The 24,191-nt window shown below is 40.2% G+C and overlaps 1 protein-coding gene across 12 annotated transcripts in view; it reads left to right on the top strand.

The window, feature by feature from the left end:
- LOC308107507 (muscleblind-like protein 1) overlaps positions 1–24,191 on the top strand; it is a gene marked incomplete at its 5' end in the record, with an annotated part of 72,374 nt that overhangs the window by 13,395 nt on the left and 34,788 nt on the right. For 7 of the 12 annotated variants that reach the window (XM_080459863.1, XM_080459860.1, XM_080459866.1 and 4 more), the window contains one exon: positions 12,597–13,772. The exons of 4 other annotated variants lie outside the window; for them this stretch is intronic. In XM_080459863.1, the coding sequence (XP_080315989.1) occupies positions 13,599–13,772 (174 nt within the window). Of the gene's footprint in view, positions 1–12,596; positions 13,773–24,191 lie in introns of those variants that run through there. One more of the 12 variants, XM_080459862.1, reaches the window with a different exon arrangement.

Here is a 24,191-nt window from a genome sequence, read left to right as displayed (position 1 = left end):
ACTTTTGGATGAATGGATGAAGTAATGCAGTAATACACACTAACTAGCTCTCAGACATTTGAACAGCCCCCCGCTCCTCCTGTATGATGGCACGACTATTGGTGTTTACACTACAACTGCCCCCAGGAAATGATTCAAAATCCAGCCTTGTGCAGGCCGTCTGTGCCAGTCTGACACTTAAGTCATGAACACACAAGCATGTGCTGCCATAAAATCAACAAAAAAAAAATAAAAATTTGCTGGACATGTGCATTGTTGCAGAAATTATAGAAACGAAGCACAGCCTCAGTAACAGGGCCAAATACCCTTGCTGTTTTGCCTTGTTTTTGTGTGTATAAAAGACGAATATAAAATCTCTGTCTATATTCTCATATGAATTACATGCACACTTTTATTTATGAACTAGACAACAAAAGGATGTAGACTGCGTTAAAAAGAGAAATTCAATAAATGAAAGCCTCACCTCCCTTCATTTCAATGTTTCAAAGCACTCTTCCAGCAAAAGAACAAAAAATAATGACTCATGGCCATTAAAAACAATCAACATGGTTGCTATGACGGCCATGACTAAAGCTACTTTGTCTGCTGCTACAAACTTGCACAATGTAAGTCTTGCAGAGGTTTGAAAGTGACAGACATTTCTTTTTGATACTGTTGCGTCTGATCGCACTTCATTCGAGCAGCAATGGAGGACCGGACGAGTAAAGTGTAATTTGGACAATGAGGTAATATTTGGTCACCTGCCTTAAAATGAGCAACCCCAAACATAATTTCTCTTTCAAAACAATGTCCGCTCTCACACCGTATCGATATTTTCCCCTGATATTTCGCATAAAAAACGTCTCACCAACAATCTTCCACACCTTCCCCTTACTTTCACAGTTTTACTTCCTCACACGTTTCTGCTTTCATCTCTCTTTCTCTGCAGAATTCTCTTTTATTCTTTTAGCCTTTTTAATGGCTCACACTCGATGTTACTCTTTTGGTGTCTGGCGCTCAGTCGATGAAAAAAAAAAAAGCACTTCTCTGCAGATCAGAGCAGGCAGATCTACAAGGTCATTAGAGTAAAGAACAACGCGAGTGCAGAGGCAGCCTGATACATACTGAATTTCACAGCACACTTTAACTCTGACTAAACAAGTGTGTGTGTGTGAGAGCGTGTGTGAGAGCGCGTGTGTGTGTGAGTAAGAAGAAAGAGAGGAACAGAGGGAGAATGAGATGAGGCCCAGCTACCTGCATTGGACTGTGAAAAAAAATGATAAATTTTTCTGATGAACTTGTCCTTCATTCTAATCCTCCCCCACCTCATAGTCTCATCATCCAACTAATCAGTCATTTTTTTCAAAGTGATGTCATCTCCCTGCTGTCCTCGCCAGTCACAGGGCACTCTGTCGAATGCAGATGAGCAGTGTGTTTGTGAGGAAATATTCGGATGTACGTGCAAGATGACACAAGCACACTCCCATCCTTATTTGCATTATTCAATTATCAAGAAGAAAAAAAAAAAGTTCTAAATAGGGTGGACGCATTGATCGAGGTGCTATCAGGGGACCGTGAGGTAAGTCCCGAGCCCCAGGGATCCGACACGAAGAACATGTGACGCAGATAGAGAGTCGCCGCTTAGACAAATGGTCGAGGGGAGTCCTACGAGGCCATTTGGCAAGTGTCAAAATCACAGTGAGTCAGTCAATGGAGCATGATTGCTGTTTTCCCTGCCGTCTGCAAAGCTGTCACCAGACTAATGCACACTTGTGGAAGATGTAATCTATAGTAAATACAGTTGACTCCATGGAGGAGCCCTCTGTGATTTCCACAGATTATGGTGTCAAACTGGATCACTGGTCATAGACAGCAGAAGAGTACAGATTGTCCCCCTGTTTGGCCAAATGCTAGTCTGTAAGTAAGTAAGAAGTAGTATAGTGGTGTGTGTGTGTGTGTGTGTGTGTGTGTGTGTGTGTGTGTGTGTGTGTGTGTGTGTGTGTGTGTGTGTGTGTGTGTGTGTGTGTGTGTGTGTGTGTGTGTGTGTGTGTGTGTGTGTGTGTGTGTGTGTGTGTGTGCATGTGGTTTGTATTTTGAAAATGTAATGAAGATATTTTCTTTCCAGCATGATCTAGTCCTTTGGTATTTCCTGATTTGATCAAAAACACTTCAGGAATGTGAACAATCCAAATGTTTAGCAGGGGTGAGAGTAATGAATTACAAGTCAATTACAATCAGTATTGTATTTGAGTTCTATTTATGCATATGTAGTTGTACTCTTACTTTAGTACAATTTACACATCAGCTTCAATACTTCTAAAAGTAAAAGTCATTACTAATTACTATGTTTGCAAGTCAAAACTATATCCAGACCTTCTGATTTTTTATATATATATAGTTTATTTGGTTTATTTGAAGATATTCTAAGAAAAAAAGTACTTTATACAATGACTTGTAACGGAGTACAATTCAAAGGGCAGTGGTGGGCTCCACTTTAGGAAAGCAAGCTTGTAACCATAATTATGCTGGTTCAAACTGCCTTGCCAACAGGTGATTACTCTGCGCAAGGTAGTTAATCCACAGCTTCTCAAGTTGCTTCAGGAGGGTCGTCTGGCATATAGCATATAGCAAATCCCATAATATGCAGATTTCCCTTCACCTGTAATGATTAGAAGTAAAAATCTTCATTTATGGAGCTTTATAATCTTTACACCATTGAGCCATGAAGCTATTCAACCATCAGGCATCTAATCAGTGATCCTCTTACTGTTACTGAACCATCCCTCGGCCTACATAATTATTTTTTCCTATTATTCTTATCTTGCCGTACCTATTCCTCTCTGAAACCCTTTCTATTTTCTCTTTTCTATTTGCTGTCTTTGACTGTCTTCACTTTCTTCTCTCTGACCACACCACCGGTACATCCCCTTCTCTCACACTGTCTGTCTGTCACTGGTGTTTTTCTCCTTGAGGTTTTTACAATTCCCTCATTCACCTGTCTGCCTGCATTTTTCTCTCTAGGCTCAGATGTGTCAGAGCACAGACACAGTCAAAACAAAAACGGAAGGCTGTGCGTGCACGTATGGGTTAGAGTGTTTGCCTTTCCTCAAGTGCGATAATAGTCCTGTGCTTGAAACACCACATGCCGAGGTGGTAAATTTACACAAGGAAGCTTCTTTCTTTATTTTTTTTCTCTCTGAGTGAGCAGTTTTTCTTCAGCATCTGTCTGCCTCCCCCTCACCCATTACATCTATATCCTCTCAGACATCCCCTCCGATCACTCTCTGTCCCATTTGTTAGTCTCATCTGTCCATCTCTGTCTTTCTGTCTCTGTGACTCTTCCTCTCATTTTCGCCATTTTCCAATCTTTCTCAATCTACCCTCCCACCCACAGCGTTGCACTCATATACCCATACGCACGCCTCCTCCATTGCTATTCCTGTGAGGAGCAGACTGGTCTGGCAGTGGGTTGGTTTATGTCCATGAACTCAATGACACCCTTGCTGCCGCTGCATTACACTACACTGGCATTGCCACAGCCAGGTATTGCAGTGGCGATAGGGGACAAATGCTATTGTTTGTTTGACTAACACACGTAGATATATAAACAATATGTTCATATCGAAAACATGTAAAGATGTCTACCGTTTGTAAGATACTTAAAAACAGATGTGCCCCCCCAACAGACACACACCCACGCGCTCGCACAGCAATGACACCCCCAATGACACCCCCACCCCCTTATGTGCACGTCAGGCTCTTTAAACACTTGTGCTGATATCACAGTGCAGACGACAGCTTGCACACGTGCCACTTGACTGCCCTCGATGTCTCCCCTCCCCTCTGTTTGTCTTACAGCTGAGGGAGGGAGACATGGATTGTGTGTGTGTGTGTGTGTGTGTGTGTGTGTGTGTGTGTGTGTGTGTGTGTGTGTGTGTGTGTGTGTGTGTGTGTGTGTGTGTGTGTGTGTGTGTGTGTGTGTGTGTGTGTGTGTGTGTGTGTGTGTGTGTGTGTGTGTGTGTGTGTGTGTGTGTGTGTGTGCGCGTGTGTGCTTCAGTGTGCTGCTCAGGAAGAGTTGATGTTTTGCATATGCCTACATACAACTCTCATGGCTGTGTCATGAATATCAATGCACCGGCTGACCTTCCATTCATCTCTACGGTTACATTTCCTGTGCGGACAATGCGGACCTGCTGTCTCATGGTTTGTAGTCGATATTAATGCATATGCTACAAGCTGGGCAGGAGAGTGAGGTATAAGATTACCCTGATGGTACAGTCTATGGAAAGATCGAAATGGAGTGTCATTGCCGGATGGCCAATACTCAGCTAAAGATTGTCAGATCAAATCTCCAGCTATCATGGGTGGGACCGGGCATTTGTTTGACAGGGTCCGTACCAAAGCCTCATAATACCTTTATCCCCTTGGCAAGGTGTTTGAGGTCATTAAAATGTGACCAACATGCTGATCATTCAGTGCTCCTTGAGCAGTTTAAGCCTGGGAAAAGCTTGCAAAGCTATTATTTTGACTGAGACCGTGGAAAGAGTGGATCTTTGAAGACAAAATAAAAGATTTTTGCCTGAAGTGAAAAAAAAAGAAGCTCATGTACCATTCTTCATTCATTTCAACAAAATTACAGCAATATAACAATGTTGCATTAGAGCATCCTAAAACAAACAAACATACTAAAACAAATCAAATAACCTGTTCGATTTTGTGTTTCGTCAAGTACTGAAATATTGATGATATAAATATATAATAATATGATTATTATGCCGGTGCAGTAAAATCATTAACACATTTATAGCTGCTCTTTGAAACACACAAGATAAGGGTTGAAATAGGTGACAACAGAGGTTACAACAACAGTTATTTTGGTAGACACAGATTAAAAAAAGACATTATGACTACACTGAATAGACCAAAACTAAATACAAAATATGGTGTGGACAAATTGTCAATTACAGTAAAGTAACCATTAAGTACTGTGTGTGGGCAGGGACAATTTTATGATTAGAAGAACAGTTCATCACAAGGTATGAAGCTTCATAGGACATTCACAACAATAATAGGTCAAACCTATGGACAATTTGAATGGAATTTCAAGACTTAAGATTTTACCAGCAACTTTTTAAAGTGAAAAAAAAAAAAGACAAAACATACAATTAAAACCAGTATGTGTCTGACATTTATATACTATATAATATAAATTGTGGAAAAATGGTAAAAAATCACTTTATTTCCCTCAAATCACACACTTTCCATCATGTTGAGTACCAAACTTTTCCTGACTGCTGAACTTCTGTAGCTGTGATATCGAATATGGATCGTTGAACTTTATGTAATTTTGACAATAATACACAGAGTGAAAGCTGTTGGTGTCCACATGCCATAAAAAGCAGGGCAAGTGCTTTTTACTAAAGTTTATTTTGTGATTGTAATTTGTCACAATTACATTTACATTACGTGTGGTTGTACAAAGTGAGTTTATCTATAGATTTGATCATCTTTTATGAAAAGTTACACACAATAGGAGATGATGAGCAGAAATGGATCTTCTCTGATTTTGTCACAAACAGCCCTGGCTATACTACAGAAATAAAAAAAAAGAGGAAAAAAATACTTATTCTTATCAATATTTTTCCCATTATGACTTCTGAGAAATTTATCATGGCTCCAGGCTGATATCAGCAGTGTGATTAGCAGGCACTGATTTGTGGAAGTATGGCTCAAGTGAGAAGTTAATAAATATGGGCCGGAGAGAATATCTGGCACCATTGTGAGGAAGAATGTATGTTAGATGTTATCATTCTAATGAGTGTGAAAAAAAAAAAGAAAAAGAGAAAGATCTGACTGTGATCTGGACAGTGTGTGCCGTATCAATGCTGTCGATCTTTATCACTGAGGAGGCTCGATAAAAGAGACGGCCATGGTCTTTTGCACAGTGACATAAAGCTACTTTCCTAAACTGTTTCTTCCAACAACTTACCAGGAAAAACAAGTACTTTTTGATCTTACTGTGATAGAAATGGGACATTGGGTTTTGTTGAAGTATCATTGGCTCCCAAGTCCAGAGTCGTAATTATGACAAAGAAGCATTTTAGTAACCGTTTGGTTCATATAAACAAGTCTCTATTTGTTTGATTGCTTCACACACACACAGTCACAGGGTTCGAGAGTTGTCTCTTGCTAACTGCTGACTCCCGGCGGGCCACATTAATGGGCAGTCTTTGAGCCTGGTGGGCGACACTGCTCAGTTAATATAGCGTTTCTTATGATTTTCGCCCATGCTCCTTTTATACGACACCATTAACCACTTTGTAGTTGCTTTGAACATGGTTTACCTAGTTGCTGTGGCAATGATGACCTTGCAGAACATTACTGTGCTACTGCAGCAGCATAAGGTGTTGTGTGAACAAGAAATGAGAAGAGAGGCGGCGAGAAGGAAGGCTGGAGGGGGGGTGTGCGCGAATAAAATGAGGACAGCTACTATTAAAAGATGAGCCACGTTCACAAAGTTGTTGATGTCACATGATACTGGAAGCACAGCTTAGCAGAAGAAGAGCAGATTTATATGAAGAAGACTTAGGGAAGGAAAAAAAGAAAGAAAACAGTAAAGCCTGAGCGTGAAGGGAAAGAGTAAAAGTATACAGGTGGGGATCAGAGAAAGATAAATGAAGAGAGATGAGAAATGTCAAGATGGTATCACAGCAGAGCACCAGCAGCGCTTTGAAATGGAACAGAATCCGGCTTTTCTCATCCTCACTGCTTTCTCTGATTCCTCCTCCTTTATACCTGCCAGCTCTCACCTTGATTTTTCTACTCTCACTCCCAGACAGAAACCTCTGCCTCTCAGCAACTTGTACTAATTGCTCTTGTTTGCCTCGCATCACTCTGCCGCTCGCCCCCTATCCTTATCCTGTCACCACCTCTGGTCTCCTTGACTCTATTTGTCTCTCTCACAGCCTGCCCACCCCATCTGCCGCTCCCCGGTTCTCCTATCAGTATAAAGGGCAACTCAGGTCGTTTATAGATGATATCCTGGTCAGCCGGCGATGTGGTGTAATCTGAGGCGTCCAGCATCTGCTTTTTGCTGCTGCTGCAGTCAGCGCCCTTTAACCTCTCACGTTACTGAATTTCCCTTCCTTCTCCAACTTTCCTTCCTCTTATTTTCTTCCTCTACTTTTTTAGGCTTTTAGAAGGTGCACCTCATACAAACCTTCCCTCTGACTTTAGCCTCATTGTAGAAAACGACTGCATGTCTTTTCTCAGCTCAGTTATGATCGCTTCTGCTTCTAATGGACCTTGTTTCCCAACATACTGAAGGGGGAAAGTATTCAGATTGGATTCTGGGCCCCGAACTGAATTTGTAACACTTAAGGAATGTCTGAAATGTGAAGTCACTACCTAAACAAACAAGACAGCAACTCTGAGTGCATTTTAGCAGATCCAAGTTTACGTAGTGGCTTTCTTTGGGAATTTAGATTCGATTCAAATCAAACCCGGATAAATGCTTCTTGCTTTATTCTCTTTTCATTCTTCATTCTTCCATTTTCGGGAAGTCCTCCAAGTTAAATAAATGTCTCACATTTCTGGCCCCTGTTCACTCTATTTTCCCCCCATATTTTCTGTCTGTTTATTGTTCTCAGGCACCGGGCAGGATTTGGCTGGAGTAACTAGCTCACTTTCAAATAGTTTGCACTAAACAGTGCAGTTGATACCAGTGCAGCCATGTCAAACCCAAGATGTAGTGCTGACGTCTTCGTTAGTACATTCATCATTTATTTTGTAGTTAATGCTGTGGCTAGCATTATCGGTTTGTCGGTTGGTATTGTCAGTTTGTCTATCGATTGTCCCGCCACTTTCTTCTGGACTCTCTCAACAAGCACTGAATTGATTTCTATGACATCTGCAATAGACGTTTGTGGGATCCGCAGGATGCCTCCCGCTGACTCAATTCTCCTACGACTTTAATTTGGTTCAGCAGGTTGAAAAGAAGCAGGAAGTTAAAGATATTGAGCGACTCATCACAGCTTGTAATAATTTGGATGACCTACTGTAATTATTATTTCTTTTTCATCCCGCGCCACCACCACTTTCAAACATCGATCAATCTTTATTTATAAAGCCATTTTCATGCAACCACAACACCATACAAAGTGCTCAACAGATGATCGACTCTAATAAGGAGAAAGACCAAGTAAGGAAGAGAAAACACAACATGCAAATACAAGAAAACAGGCAATGGCAGCTTTCATACTGCTGTTAGAGGAACTGAGTAACAGTAACAGAGCTACAGAGCTAACCGCTTCAGATGATGCTCATCCTAAAGATCTTGCAAAAATAAAGTGACATGACCAGACTGAGGCCACGCTTACACATACATTCTTACAAAAATGGATATTCACGGTAAATTTATTGTGATATTTCTTTATTTTTTTTACACATCTATATGAAACTTCACGTGTGTAGAGATACCGACGAGGCCAAACTCTCCATGCTGTCCTTTGTGCCAACTAGTCACAGGTTCACTGTGACAGAAAATATGCAGCTATGATTTCCTTTTTTACGTTTCTACATTTACAAAAAAAAAACTTCATTGACACGGACCTGCATATGCGCCTGGTTCAGAGCAACTATGAGCAGCCAAACATGTAGGGGGCAGTGTGGCAAGACGCATGAAGACATGATAGCCAATCAGAATCCTGGACAGAGTTTGAGTCTGACTGGAGTTTGCAGAAATCATCATTTGTGGTGACTTGTAGCCGAGTTAGAGTGTAAATGCAAAGCCCAAAGGCAGAGAAATATCACCGTTTTGTAAAAACCCGGGTAAACGTGGCCTAAGACAGTCCACAACAACTTCAGTGATTGTGTTGTGTTTACACTGTGACGAAGGGCTAAAACGCCTCGGTGCACACACAAGATAGACCACATAGCGGAGTATTCTCCCTTACTTTTATGAAAGAAGACGATGTGAAAACCTCAAAGCAAACGTTGTCATACGTAATTACTGATGACGACTATGCGATGACACAAGCAAAGTGAGTTTCCTCATGTTGGTGTGTCGGTTCGTCTATCAACACAGTTAATATTATAAGCAATTAAACAAATAAACTTCCAGCTATAAAAGCAGATTAGTTTACAAGACAACTATTATTGGTTATGTAAATATTTTAAAATTGCTGTGTGTGTGTGTGTGTGTGTGTGTGTGTGTGTGTGTGTATGTGTGTGTGTGTGTGTGTGTGTGTGTGTGTGTGTGTGTGTGTGTGTGTGTGTGTGTGTGAGAAACTGGGTCTTAGCGGTCCGTAATTCAGCAGCAGCGGTGTCACTCGACGATCAAACACTGTGTTTGTGTATGGAGAGTTGTCATAGGCATAAAATAATCCAGAGTTCAGCCAAAGTAGTGGCACCGTTATAGCAGACAGATTAGCGCCAGATCAGATGGCTTCCTTTTAAACCGGGGGAAATATGAACCCCTGTGACGCTCTCGGCATTACACCTTGCTTTGTGAAGACCGCAAGTCCAACAGCTGAAGTTTGTCAGGAATCAGATGTGATGTTTTCAGACATTTTCAGCGTGCATGTGTGTGTGTGTGTTTTGTATTCTGTTTCGTGTTCAAAAGAACCGTGCATTTGTGGGTCTATTATATCCCCGCATTTTTCCCCCTCCCGCTTCTCTCCCACTTATTACCTTGGCGAGTTGATCGGATGGTATAATAATATCTTCTGCCTGTGGCTATGGGAAATGGCCACATGCATTATTCACACATGCTAAGATGCTTATTGATGACTCCTTTATTTATATATTTCCCCCTCTCCCCGAGTCATTTCTCACATTTGCTACTCCGCAATTTTAATTCTCTGTTTTGATGTGAGCAGTGTCTCACTCACTCTTTTGTGAGGAACTGATACTAATACTGGTAAAACGTGTCATGGTGGAGCCCCCCATTTAAAAAAAATAAAAAAAAATAAAAAATCGAACTGACCTCATCATCGCTGTTTCTGTCAGGATATTACACAAGTGTTGCAGGGAAACCAAAGAAAGCGTAGCTTCTTTAAGAAACCTCACATATCATTGCCTTGGGAGTCAAGGGTAAATTTGCCTAATCAAATTTGTATATATTCTCAAGCTGTTTGCTGCATTTTCATTCGAGCATTCGTTTCAAATGGAGCATTATCACTTTTATGTTAGTGCACGTTCGAGCTCATTGCTCCTAGATATTTGTTGTGTTTTCACTCTGATCTCATATTTCCTCTCTCCTTATAGTCGTGACCCCTGAAGCAAAAGCAGTAGTGTTTTCAGCTTTGTTTTGGGCAGAAATCTCATACTTGGCAGCACAAGTTTCTGTGTTAGGATTTCTTTTTTAATGGACGCCGGGCTGTTTTTATGACAAAGCTCATTTTCTGCTTCCATCCACTTTTGAATTTTTCTGCTTCTTTGCACACACATAAAGACAAGGCAGTTTATGCCGCTCCGTGTGGGGTTGTGTGTTAACATGGAACATAGTGCGGATTTGGTAACTTTTCTAAATATGTATTCATGATCCAGTACAGAAATATATCCACAGTTTCACCTCCTGCAGTTCTAAAAAAAAAAAAAAAAAAAAAAAAAAAACATGACTGTGGCTATTTCTGGACAGACATTTAAAATAAATGGAATTTTAATGAAAGTTGAAATGTCAAAGGAATCTGAATTTGGCAACAACAAAAAAAAAAGAAAAACGTGGGAGATGGTCGGTCATAAAGTTGCTGTGGGAAAAACAAAAACAACAGAAGAGATTTAGTCAAGATTTTAAGACCTAAGAAGAATTACAACACAGGGAAAATAATGAAAACCAAAAAGTCAGCAAACAAAAGTCCTGGGGAATCAGCTGAAGAGAGGATTTCACCACAATAAGAGCTGCATCACTGCTAAAAACTGAGCTAATTTGCTCTCTTTTATCAAAAACAAATGCAATGATAAATCACACATGTGTTTTCATACGTAAATCAAATTGCATGTTAGAAATGACTCTATTAGCATGAACCCCTCCCAGTATTTTGCGTGATTTGGGAAACACGCTTGCTATTCCATGTTCCTTTAGGTTCCTTAAGCGCTAAATAGATACTGTGCATTATTTTGCATGTGTGTCTGACATGTTCCTCAGACATCCTGTAAGTAGACCACCACACATTGGATTTTTTTATAATGAATGAGTGAAACAGAAGCGATGAAATATCGACAGATTATTAATTAAACCTAAACATATATGACCTGATTATTTCTTCAATGATTTTAATACTTCTGGTAAAAGACAGAATAATATAAGTACTTTTTAAAAATCTTTTCTCCTTTTTATCTTGAGATTATTTGTTAGTAAAGGTAGGATAGTGACCTCATAGTGATTCTCTGTGATTTCTACTGACCTTTATCATTAGTGCTGTCCCTGAGGGACACAGTGACTGTCTGTCTGCTCTTTGAGACATACATGAAACAGAAGGTGTGACTTAACCACCGTCTTTGTAAAACTAAAAAAAAAAATATGATCCTCTCCCGAAAAAAGCCAGAATATACTTGTGGAAGTCATTTGAATTTTTATGCTGGTATTTGTGTTTTTATTTGCACACAAGGAATGCTACCAAACCACCACAACATCTGGGCTTCCGTGGCAGGTCGTAGAGAAAAATAAAACGATGTCACGAAGCAAATAGCCGTAGACGATCCACAAGACTAATTCCGCGGCTCTATTTTTAATGCATTGGTCATGGTAGTCCTCTCAGTAATCTCTCTCCTTACCGTGGTCATCCTGCCAAATACAGCAGGCTGCCCTGGCCTTTTACTTGTGTCCACACAGACACGCACATCCTGAAATATCTGCTCTGGGCAGGAAAAGTAGTTCACCAAAGCAAATGTCCCAAATAAGAGTAATGAGTATGACACACATGCACTCAGTGTTTGAACATGAGATTTTCAATTTTCCTTTTGTCTCCCTCTCTTTTGCCTCTTTTAAAGTGACCAATTGAATCCTGAGCTCATCTGTCTTAACCTGGTAGCGATGCCGGGACAATCTAGCCAGCTGAATTGACTTTTCCAATCTTACCACGGATGGACTGATTGATCAGTGATTTGATACTGAAACACTCATTTGTTACTGAAAAAGAATTGTTAGTAATCTTTCACGACATTCGCTTTCTATATTTCTGCAAATTTTTGTTAAGATGACATGTTTACGATATTCAATGTAAAACAAAGACTTGTTACTTTGTTGTGAATACGTCTACTCATAGTAGATATCTAAATTCATTCATTCAATTCTCTGTACTCTCTGTCATCTCTCTTTTTTCTCTGCCTCTCTGTTTTCGCCTTCCGTCTTTATCTGAAATAAATTGTCTACGCCTGAATGTCTGAGCTTTACTGTTTGCAATATGGTGTTTGATTTTCCGGCTGAAAGCCTGGTAGTCTCTGTGAGGCCTGCTGCGGGAGTGGGTGCACCAGAGAATGAATGAGAGGCCGTGTTCAAATTCAGCTTTGTGTACGAATCCAATTGTGTGCACGTGTCACTTTATTAACCTCATGTTTGTGGGCACGTGCGCGCTTTAAGCCTTGTTCCACTGACACTCTTCCCTCCTTCCCCACAGAGAGAAGTGCCTTCATTCGTTCACCCCCGTGGCTGTTTGGCTCTGCTGAAGCCGCCTGTGCCTCTGTGTCTGTCCATGTCTGTGGGAGTTGCCAGCTACACCAGGAGCACCCGGACCGCCATGACTGCCAACCCCGTCCACTGAGGCTCTTGCCACAGCAGTGATACCTCCCTCCTTCTACCACTCTGTCTCGGAGCCAAGACTCTCTCCATCCATGCCACTCAGCCGTCCTCCTTGGAAGTCAACCACTTCCCTTGTCTCCACAGACAGACCCTGATATTAAAAACACACAGCTTTTATCGGCCCCTGTGAACGGAGGAGATTGTCTCTTTGCTGTCCCCTCCACCAGCCATCTCCTCCTCCGTCTCGTGCGCCACTTCCTCCGCCCTCTCCTCCTTTTTCTACACTTTTTTTCCTCCTCTAGCCCTGCATCTTTTCATCATGGTCCAATTCGATCGATAATGTGTTTTGCCATTTGTCTCATCTGACAGTTCAGCTGAGGAGCAACCGAGGCACGTTAAGAGGACTTTAGGACTTTAGTTCTGTGTGTGAGTGTGAGTGTGAGTGTGAGTGTGAGTGTGAGTGTGAGTGTGCTTTGTGCACGTGCTTGCGTGTGTGTGTGTGTGTGTGTGTGTGTGTGTGTGTGTGTGTGTGTGTGTGTGTGTGTGTCTGTGTGTGTTTCAGAGAGAGAGATTACAAAGTAAACCTCTGTGGCCATCCCCATCCCAGGCCGTGGGTGACAGGCTCTGAAGGATTCCCATTTGAGCCACAAACAGACTTTTAGGATGGGCCGCAGGTGGTAGGCGAGCCCGGGACCTCTTTGGTTTTACTTCAGAATCAGACACCGTGGAGAAAACCTCTAAAAGTCTGGCTTTTGCCCATGTCCTTTATTTATTGTTCCCCATCACTTACCCCAGTGTTATTTGAAACATACAGACTCAAACACAATTGCATTTGCTGGATATCTATTCTTCCTAATCGACCCCTTCTGCCTGGTTTAAAATGGCGGTGAATATGACACCGATCCGGGACACAAAGTGGCTGACGTTGGAGGTTTGTCGGGAATTCCAGAGAGGAACTTGTTCACGACCGGACAGCGAGTGCAAGTTTGCCCACCCTGCCAAGAGCTGTCAAGTGGAAAATGGCAGAGTCATTGCCTGTTTTGACTCACTCAAGGTGAGTCACCTGTGATGCCATTCATCACAGCCCTGTTTTTTTGCCTGTTATTTAGGCATTGATGCAGAATTAATCAGCTGCTCCTCCACAGACAACAATGACTGGAAAGAATTTGCAGTGATTTAGCTGCAGAACGTCTTACGTGCACTTAGAGGTTAAGCCCTGGCAAGAGAATCAATTCATATATTTTTTTCTTTTTTTTACAGTGTGCATGTGTCTCTTGGTAAGAGGAGACGAGGCCATAATCACATTAACATCTGTGATTCAGACTCAGAGTTTCCTTTGCAAGCACATAACTTTAGCGAGGGGCTGTCAGTTGGCACATGGCGAAAGATTCTGTATGATCAACACATCAACAGGCCGAACGGGAAAAATAGAAGTAGGCCGGCATACAGTGCATTTCACGTTTGTATGCGAGTCTGGGTATATGTCGCTGTGTGTTATTTTGAGGTCATGTAGCACAGTGGGGTGTTCTCAGAAGGCTCTGTAATTTACTGTCTATTTTTGCACTGGCACTGAGACAACACACTCCCACTATGCATCTCCTCTCCCAGAGACTCCTGGGGGGGGGGGGGGGGGGGTTGGGGGGATCAAACAGCAGAGAGGACGGAAAGAAGGAGGGGAATAGCATGGACGGGGTCAACATGTTGTGCAGAATGTACATGCACATTGATAATAATAAGGCATTCATTGCAAATTGCCGTGCATTAAATATATGGAGAATAGTTCATCTAAAGCTCGAAGGCTCAAATGCAAATGCCATGCACAATAATTCATAGTGTTTATTTATGTCAGCCATTTACTGTATGTCACAGTCCATGCCAACAACCATGTCTTCTATAAAATATCTTAATACTCTACAACAATCTTTATTACAGTGTATGCAAAAAGTAACCATAGCTTTCTATTTGATTGCATATATCGGATGTTTCCAGCATCATAATTGTAATGCATGGTTGTAAAAAGATGAAGTGTTATATGTGGGTGATCGGAACTAGAAAGATTTGACCCCGAGGACACTGAATAGATTTTTGCATATTTATTCCTATTTGTTGTTTTCCTCAGGTGACAGTAACCTCTGTATTTAGTGTTAATTTGATTATAGATGATTATAGCCATTTTAATTCCATATTGAAGACAGTTTGTTGTGGTTATATGTGCATATGTCACAGAGCAGCCACAATCTATGATGAGTTAGAGCCACAAATATGCAGGGAAATACTCAATTCCACTGTTGCAGGAATGTTGTAAGAAGTCCATGTGTATTTCAACCCCAGTGTTGCATAGGACACTCAACAGATAAAACTAAACATTTCTGTCGCTTGCGATTATCTTGTAACTGAGACATGAATGTCTTGCAACAGTCATGCGTCAGACACAGTATGTTAAACAATTGGGTAATATTGACCATATTAATTCAAGGTCTCTTTCACATCCATAAATCATTCTAACATCAGCTGTCAACCCAAACAAAACTCATTAAAGAGTGCTGGACAACGATAAAAAGTTGTTAAATGTTTGTTCAAAATTTGTTTGACATGTTTGCGATGCACTCATATGATTAAATTATGGTTTATTTTTTAAAATCAATTTGTGAATTAAGTTGCAATTTATTGTTGTAAGGCAGCCGACATTAACAGTGCCACTGACAGAGTGCATGTAAACCGATGCAAATACATTTTGCGACTAATGGAGGGAAGAATGGTAATACTTTGAAAAGAGTCGACAATTAATTTTCTTGAAGTTTTTGAATGATGATGGCACTAATGGAAAAATATCTGCACATTTAATGGCAGTTATTTTCGTAGTCGTTTGCTATTTAAAACAAACAAAAATTCGCTTCACCAGGAATATTTTAGAGAAACATACAAACATATTGGCCAAATCATATTTCCTCCATACTTTCATTCAGTATCGACTTTGTCCTGATTAATCTGTATCCAAGGCTGCTTCCCCACCAGGAAGCGGCTTGCCATAACATACCGTAAAGTATTTAATCTTGTTTTATTTGAACAGGTGTTGCAATATTAGCAAATATGCCCAATAACATTGGTTTGATAACACGTTGATGAAATAACCTAGACTAGGAGGCATCTGCTCTGCTTTGTTTTGCACAACGTACTTTCTATCGATGCGTACTCTATCGTACACAGAACCAAGTGTGGACCTGCTTCGACTAAAGTATTGCCTGAATAAGAGAAGACCGTGAAAACGGCAAAAAGTAGAATTTAAGCAGTGGAGGACAAGCTGCTAAGAATATGTATATGTACACAGTGACCTCTGTAGAAAGTAATTGTGTAACTTTTCTAATTACATAACAAAAATGTAAATTTCTTATAAATTGTCTCTCTTATTCTAAATAGTTTAAACGCAGTTGTATCGCCGTGACAGGTTCGCTGAACTCTCAGTACTGTGCAAGTCAGTCGTATGACTGATTCATTCATTAGGTACAGTTCGTTTGAAATCAAATAGCAGGGCGCTTGTGTTATTTTGGTCTGTTTGGACTAATAAGGCATAACTTAGATCTGATATGGGTCATGACAAGTTTTTGTGCTGACACGGTTTCTCTTAAGAAACAGATTCATGATGAAGAAGAAGAAGCAGCAACAAAACACCTGAGTTAAACCACTACATGTACACAGCAGCAGTCAGACTTTATTAGAGGAAGCTCGTGTTCACTTATATTTTCAGCACTGTGGCGCAGGCTGACATCAGCTCAGGCTTCAAGAACAGAATAGAGAGACAGCAGCTCTCCCAAAATACTTCAGCAATGGTAACTGTTTTAATTATTCCATAATAACGGCAGTTATTGGGCCAGTAATGCATTGTTTTTAATTGTAAATGTAAGTAAAACACAGTCCTGATACATGTGCAAATAACTACTCAGCTGTGAACACGTGCCCAATGTGAGTATACACTACATCTGGTGACGCACTGACTTTTCCAACAACAGAGAAACTGTGTGTGGAGGTTTTACCCCAGGGCAGCACGGCCATGGCTGAAAGCCAAACAAAAAGACTGACACTCCTTAATATGGGGCGACCATCTATCCATATTCAGTTACATGAACGTGTAAATATGGCAAAAGGCGTGAGCCCACATAAATGACACACAAACTTCACACTGCCGCCACGAAACTTGAGATTGTGTAAAGTGTGAAATATAGTTATTTCAGTATCAGGGTAGTTTGCTTAAGTGGGCATGATTTTGGTTCTGTCCACTGTATTGTGCATGTCTTGTAATTTGTCTCCTGTCTGATTGGCAGGCGGGTTGTTATTCACTGCAACTGGAGATCCGAGCTGGACGTCAGTCAAGCGGCCCAGGCTGCTGCTCAGTTGGTTTATACCTGGGGGTGGATTCCTTGTTAAGCCAGGCACTGTGTTATTACAGTCATGGGCTGTTTGTTTGGAGCTTCGGTGGGTTTGGATGGTACAGGTGAGACCGGAATGGATAAGTGGGTGGAGCGGTTGCTGGGGCATTGCGGGGATCATGAAAACAGACAGGCAGACAGAGCTGGGGAGGGCAAGAGCAGGCGCAGCAGGGATTGTGCGAGGAAGCATAGCACTGCAGATGGAGCCCTTCCCTGGTCTCAGTGCCAGGGCATTCCACAGTCTGACTCCCTTCCCGGGCCCTCATGACAGAATGATAGATCTGCTTTATCTGCAGATGAATCCATAACACATAGCAAAGCTTGGAGAGAGGGGCAATAGGATAAGGGCAGGCCAGGCAGTAGGATGTAGAGAGAGAGAGAGAGAGGAAAAAAAAGGGGAATAAAGGAATGGATGATGGTAAACGTGACTTCCCACTTCTGCACAATTTGTCATACCACCCACCATTCGGTGTTTTTGAAATTCTGTCCAGTAAAAGAAAGCAGGGCTTAGAAAAGGAAAAAAAAATATATAAAGACATACAGCTATTGTATTTTTTCATCTTTCAAAAAGTTTATTTGAGATTTAATATGCACAATTTTTATGTATTCTGGCAAATCACAGCTTTGGGCATTGTCACCACTCTCAGGCAGACATATACGTCTTATTCAGTGGCGTCTCAAAAAAGGTGTTTGTCGGACGTGAATGTCGTGGAAAGTTCTATTTGATGGAGGATTGAGTGATGGAGGTGCACAGGAAATGAGTCGGGGGCAATGGGAGTCTCCAGGATTTGACTTATATTACAGAGGGACTCACCCTCTCAGCCCAGAATAACAAATTAAAGCATCATTTCAAAGAGAGAATGTCACAATCTGGGCACACAGCACCAGGATTATTTAACATATCCATTCACTCATTTACCGTTTTAAGAACAATGCGGCTGAAATAGCTGGATGAGAGTGAATGTACTCAATGTGCGCAATCTTTGCATTATGACAACTTATAACAACCGATTCACCAGCACATATAAAAGTTTTGTGTTGCTTTATTATAGTTATCAGCATGTGTACTGATAAAGATGGGCATTTCAATTAAAGAACGTCTCAAGCATTTGTACTTAAAAACAAGTGGTCTTTTTTTTATGTCTGATCTGGTGCAAAGAGGGTGGGCACATGGTCTACAACAGTGGTCCAAAACCCCACCCCAACCCCTTCAGGGGGATCAAAGATCACTGGGGTTAGTTGAGGCTTTGCCTGCTTTAAACTTGTCAAAATTACATTTGCACATCAAAGAAAAAAAGAACAAACTTGATATTTGAGCATACCTGAGGATCTGCCTTTGGTTTTACTTTCAAGAGGCCCGTTACTTACAGTGGGTGTGTTCATCAGCGGTTGGCATCCAGAACATTGATGGGAACCAGCAATCTACAACATTGTTTTTGAACTGGTTTAGCATCCAGTCCTCTCTAAGTGGTGAAAGAAAAAAAAAAGAAAAAAAGTTGCTTTACACATGAAAATCTATATTATCACAGTCAAGATTTTTTTTCTGGCTGCCAAACCAACGTGTTACCACAGAGGTGTCAGAACAGATAATATGAGTAAAGTCTGCCAAACACAATGTCAGTTTCAAAAGGCACAGACAAACAACCAATTTGGAACTCGTTGGAAAACTGTAAATGAGAAGTAATAATAATTAAAAAAAACAAACAGGATCTATGCTAGTTTTTTGGCTCCTGCTGAAAGAATTCAGCACCTTGTTGCCATTAGCAGCTGGAAACAAAGCTGGTTGTCTGAGAGCGAATAAAAAGCAAATCTGGGGGTATTTAGACTGACGAAATACAATAAACTCGCCATTGGGTGATGGGAAGCAGGTGAGGTTGAGCCAAGAATCCACAGGAGCTCCATTACAGTACGATGGAAGGGCGACTGACGACCATGTTAAAATTATCTAAAATGTTTTTTTTTTCTAATTAAGATTTTCATTATTTTGGGGTCTTCCGATACCTTTTGCTCAAGTTTTCCCTTGACTAGAAATCACTGTCAGATGCTGCTGTTCCCTTAACTGAATTTGGACCATTACATTTTTTAACACTAGTGTTTCATGCTTCACTGGGCTCATTGCTTATGTCTTTTTTAGTAACTCCTTAATAGAACATTGTTATACTATAGACTATGAATCGTCTTCTAGTTAGATGCTTTAAGTTTGGAATAATTGGAAAGTTTTCCTCGTTTGCAGTTGCTGTAAATGTTACACCGGTTTCCGCCTATTTCTTAGTTTCCGTTTGTTTCCAATATGCTCATACTAAATTCTGTTTTAACAGAATCAATACTTTAATAAGATAACATTGTATTATTCTTGTTATCATGTTTTCTTCCCAAGACTTTCCAGAAGTGTCAGGTGGTGTGCAGATGGACCCAAGCACAGACACAGAGTGCCATAAAAACCAGAGTTTATTTTAGAACATGTCCAGAGAACACCAAAAAAACCACAGGGAATCATGGACGTCAAGAGGGAGAGGGGTTTAAATACGCAGGGAAAGGGTGGACACAGGTGGAACTCATAACGATGGGAGCTCACAGAGGGAGAAGATCATTGGTTAATTCGAAACGTGAGGTGAGACACGCAGCGGCAAACACAGAGACTTAAGGTTTTTTGCATTTTTCAGATTTTCTGCTGCTTTGTTACTATTTTCTACTGCATATTGGTCATTTCTAGTTTAAATTCTGCTGTGTGGCCATTTTCATTTTATTCGTGGCTACATTTTGCTTGCACTGTGAGATCAAATACAGTACTTATGGAGGTTTCTGTTGTCATTCAGTCTTGTTGTCCCAGATGGTATATACGGGTATATTTTGATCTATAAATCACAGATTATTATTAATCTGTGACTAGCCAATAAACTATTAAACCAAATAAATGGCTTACACTCAGGAAAATACAGTACGGTATGAAAATCATTCACCCTATGTTAACAATTTGAAAACGAAATGTCTAAATAACAACTTCTCAATTAATTTGTGTTGAATATCAATTTACAATGTTCTGGAATATGTAGCAGCATAACCTATTAAAAGATAATAATCATACAAATGATCAAACCAACACTGTCGTAGAAAGAAAAAGTTTTGTACAGGTTTTGTACACGCCTGTGACCTTGCGTGTATGGGATTTTTATCATCTCAAAATTCAAATTGTGGTTCAAATCCAGTTTGTAGGTGGGAAGTTGGCATTTTCTCTCTGCAGGCACTCTGGCTTCCTCCCACAGCCTGATTAATTGGTGAATTCTAATCTAATCACAGTGGCGAGTTTGCATATGGATCTTTTTCTCTGTATAGACTGTAGACATGTCCAGGGTGTGGCCTTCATTTTAGGTTCGGAAAAAACCAATTAAAAAGTATAAATGGATGAATGAATGGATAGAAAAACAAGTGACAGATGAAAATTAGTTGCATGAAAGAATAGGATGACATTTAATTTTATTCTCCCATAATCGACCTGCAGACCATGAATGAAATCATGCTCCTCCAACGATTTGATTAAATTACCACATTTCAAAATGCAAATGCAGAATAATTAATAAAGAAAAAAAACTTATTGCAAAAGTATGTTGAGCTCTTACACCGCCACCCACAAAAATATGCATATTTTTACCGTAACTACTAATTTGAAAATATTGTGAAAAGCCTTCATTTAGCCCTGGCTTGCGTTGTTATGCACTGTTCTCATGCTGAGATATCCCATCCTGTTGGTGTGCCAGCATCTTCTTTTTTTTTTGTTTGTGTGTGTGTTTGTTGTTCTTTTTGGAAAATGTAATTTTTATACAGCCTCACATGGGTATTGTGTATATTTGCTGAATGTTGTGAATTTAATAGAGCCCACATCTGAATTTTTATTATTTGATCTTTGATCATAAAAAGTCCCCAGATGTGTCTGTGATAGAAACAACAATCAACTGAGCTATTCCCAAACATGTATCCTGCTGATAGAAAGCAATCCCAAAAAAGACATAAAAAGCTGGGTATGTATATTAAATTACTTCACTTATTTTAGTTATTTTTAACTCAGCGCACAACAAGAACAATGAGCATGACGTAAACAAATGTAACTTTCAGTATGTTGTAGTAAAGAGCCATATATGAGTAATATGTGTCTTCAACAAGATAGTAAGTATTCGTCTGCATATGAAAAGCTGTTAAAAGCAGCTATCTGTGTGTTATAATAGTCTCACACGCTCCCTTTTTCTCCATAGCTTACAAGTGACAACCAGTATTTTTTGTTAAAAGAAAAAATGGTACAGAGCTGTGGTGGGGAGGTGTGAGCTTTCATTCCCTCTGTTGTTTTGGCATCTGGTGTGGTCGCGGTGGTTTATGTCATATCTCAACAGTCTATCGGCAATTTATTGTTGAATAATGTTTCTAATAGATTATTAATTATTGGTCTGGAAAGCAGAGGCTTCTTCGCAAAGATCCAAATGAAGATGTCATTATGAATTAGTTTCTAAAGATCCAATTCACCTCATTTGAGTAAAAGAAATCGTAAGAGTACAAAAAGGACAGAAAAAGGAAGTTCTCAACAAACTCTATGGTCTTGACTTGCTGCTTAGCGTTGGGTCTGGTCATAGTTAACTGAAGAATTAATTATATGTAGTAATCCAGCAGTGACTGTTCATTTTATACTCAGTCAGCACAGTGACTTAACACTTTATTGGGAAAATGACCACAATGAGCTGTTTTATTAGTAATTAACAATGAAAGTAGTTGTGATAAATATAGGGATACATGCTATGTTTAGTGTTTCTTGCAAGAGTATATCTACACCATAGAGTTTCAACCATTTGCTTGAGCATTACTTATTTCCAGATAGTTCACCTAATTAATGCAATCTTTTAAAAAAAACAAGACAATCTGTGCTTGAGCTTTTGCTCTCTGAAAAGAATAATACTGTTGGACAGTACTTTTAAACATCAATAAGTCTCATAAGTCATATTGAGTGAGTTTTGTTAATAATCAACACATTGTATGATTGGACTGTAGGACTCAATAGTGAGCAATTTTAACTCCATATAATGATTTTAAAATCTGAAAGTGAATTAAACGTCACAACATATTGTGGTTTACGAATCCTCTATCGAGGCTAAAGGTGTCACGTTAACAAGTGCTGTTATTGTCTGACCTAAACGGAAGCCGTTTGTGTCAAAGTTACTGCATCGTTTGGCTTTCATTACGCACCACGCTATGTTGAAGGTGAGGTTTATGTAAGTTACACCACATGTCCTTGTTGAACATATTGCCATAAAATGGGTGTTCGTGACTCCCGTCGCCTTGATGCTGCTGCACATTATGCCCACCGTTATCCCTGTAAACATCTGGTTAAATTGTGCAATGCCTGTCATGGGATGAAGGCCACACAATTTAAAAAAAAATTTTTTTTCAGAATATGTTCTTGAAGTTAAATATGCAAATGGAATAAGCTCCCTGGATGCCTAGAAAGCACAGAAGCTCACTTTAATTTTTGAAAATATGGCGATTAGTATGGCAGAAATGTGTCTGTCGTCTTCACCAAGGTCAGGGCTCCTCCAAGTCCCATTTGTGAAACAATAGCACACACACTCACACTACAACCATCTACACTTATTGGGGGGGGGGGGGATTTCTTTTCAAAAAGCTTTGACATCCTTCCTCTTTGGGATATGATAAACATGTTCACGAATATATTAGAAAACAAATGATCAAAACAACAAAATTGCCTTTGTAAAACTGGCGCCAAACAAATGAGGTTTACTTTGTAGTAGAAGCCAGTGTTGTGCAAGCAGATGAAAGTCAGCAACTGATTACAGTTACTCGTTACTTCTTTAGAAATAGTTATTGAAAGTAAACTGTAACTGACTCTCTTGCTTTACAGGGTTAGGGTTCATATATGAAACATATGGAGAATGTGCAAACTCCACATGGAAGGGTCTTTAACCCAACTTGAACCAGGAATATTCTTTACTTTTCGATCAGGGCTCCAACCACTGCACCAGGGGGGACTGAGGGCAAACAGGAGGTCGGTGAAATAATAACTGAAGTTCCCATCACTGGAGAGGTTTCTGCTGGTGCTGAAGCTAAGGGCAGAGAGAAACGCTCGCTCTCCTTCCCCAACTCTTTTAATGTACAAAGAAAGTAATTAAAATGAACAAGCTCACTAAAACTTAAGTAATTGTAAACAAGTCACTTGTTTAATAGCAGTAATCAGTTGTAAATACTAATGTGTTATGGTCAAAAGTAGTGGAGTTACTTTATAACAGATCAGTGACAGTATACACGTATATTAATTCATTCATATTTGTGCACATTCAATACAGCTCACGGCACGTAAATTTGTCCTAAGTGCAGAGTCTGGTCGAAATACAGCCGAGATTCATGCATCCACAACTGGACCCATATTGTCATGTTGTACACAAACCCAAGCTGCGCAAGACAGGGAATGTATGTTGACCTATATATACAGCACAGAATGCCTCAGAGGCCTTCAGAAACTCCAAAGAAATGTAAGGGAATTGTGCAGGAGGGATTCAGAGAAGCAAAGCAAAACCAATAGAAAAGAGTACAATATGTAAGCCACTATATATATATATATATATATATATTGAGATGAGAGCCAAGCAGAAAACAGAAATCGAGGTGTGTGTGTGTGTGTGTGTGTGTGTGTGTGTGTGTGTGTGTGTGTGTGTGTGTGTGTGTGTGTGTGTGTGTGTGTGTGTGTGTGTGCAGAGGGATGCGCTGTGTTGGATAAGAACTCTTTGAAAAGGAAACCAACTCCAGCAGTGTTAATCTGCCCTGTATCTGTATTCTGCTGTCATGCTCTCCGCTCTCATCCGCTCCTCTTATTACTTCTGTTAATCTGTCTCTACTCAACCCATCCTACAGCCCCTCTCGTCTGTCTTCTTTTTTTTTTTTTTTCTTGCTCAGCCGTCGCAGACACTTTCATTTCCATTTCACCTGCAGTTTTTTTTTTTTTTTTTAAAGCTTTTCTCTCTACATTTTTTGGGAGGAGACATGTTTGTCATTTT

The sequence above is a fragment of the Lipophrys pholis genome (genome assembly GCF_963383615.2).
Source record: "Lipophrys pholis genome assembly, chromosome: 3".
In the NCBI taxonomy this organism is placed as follows: domain Eukaryota; kingdom Metazoa; phylum Chordata; class Actinopteri; order Blenniiformes; family Blenniidae; genus Lipophrys; species Lipophrys pholis.
Note: the sequence above shows the minus strand (reverse complement) of the source record. Positions and strands in the feature narration are given on the sequence as shown.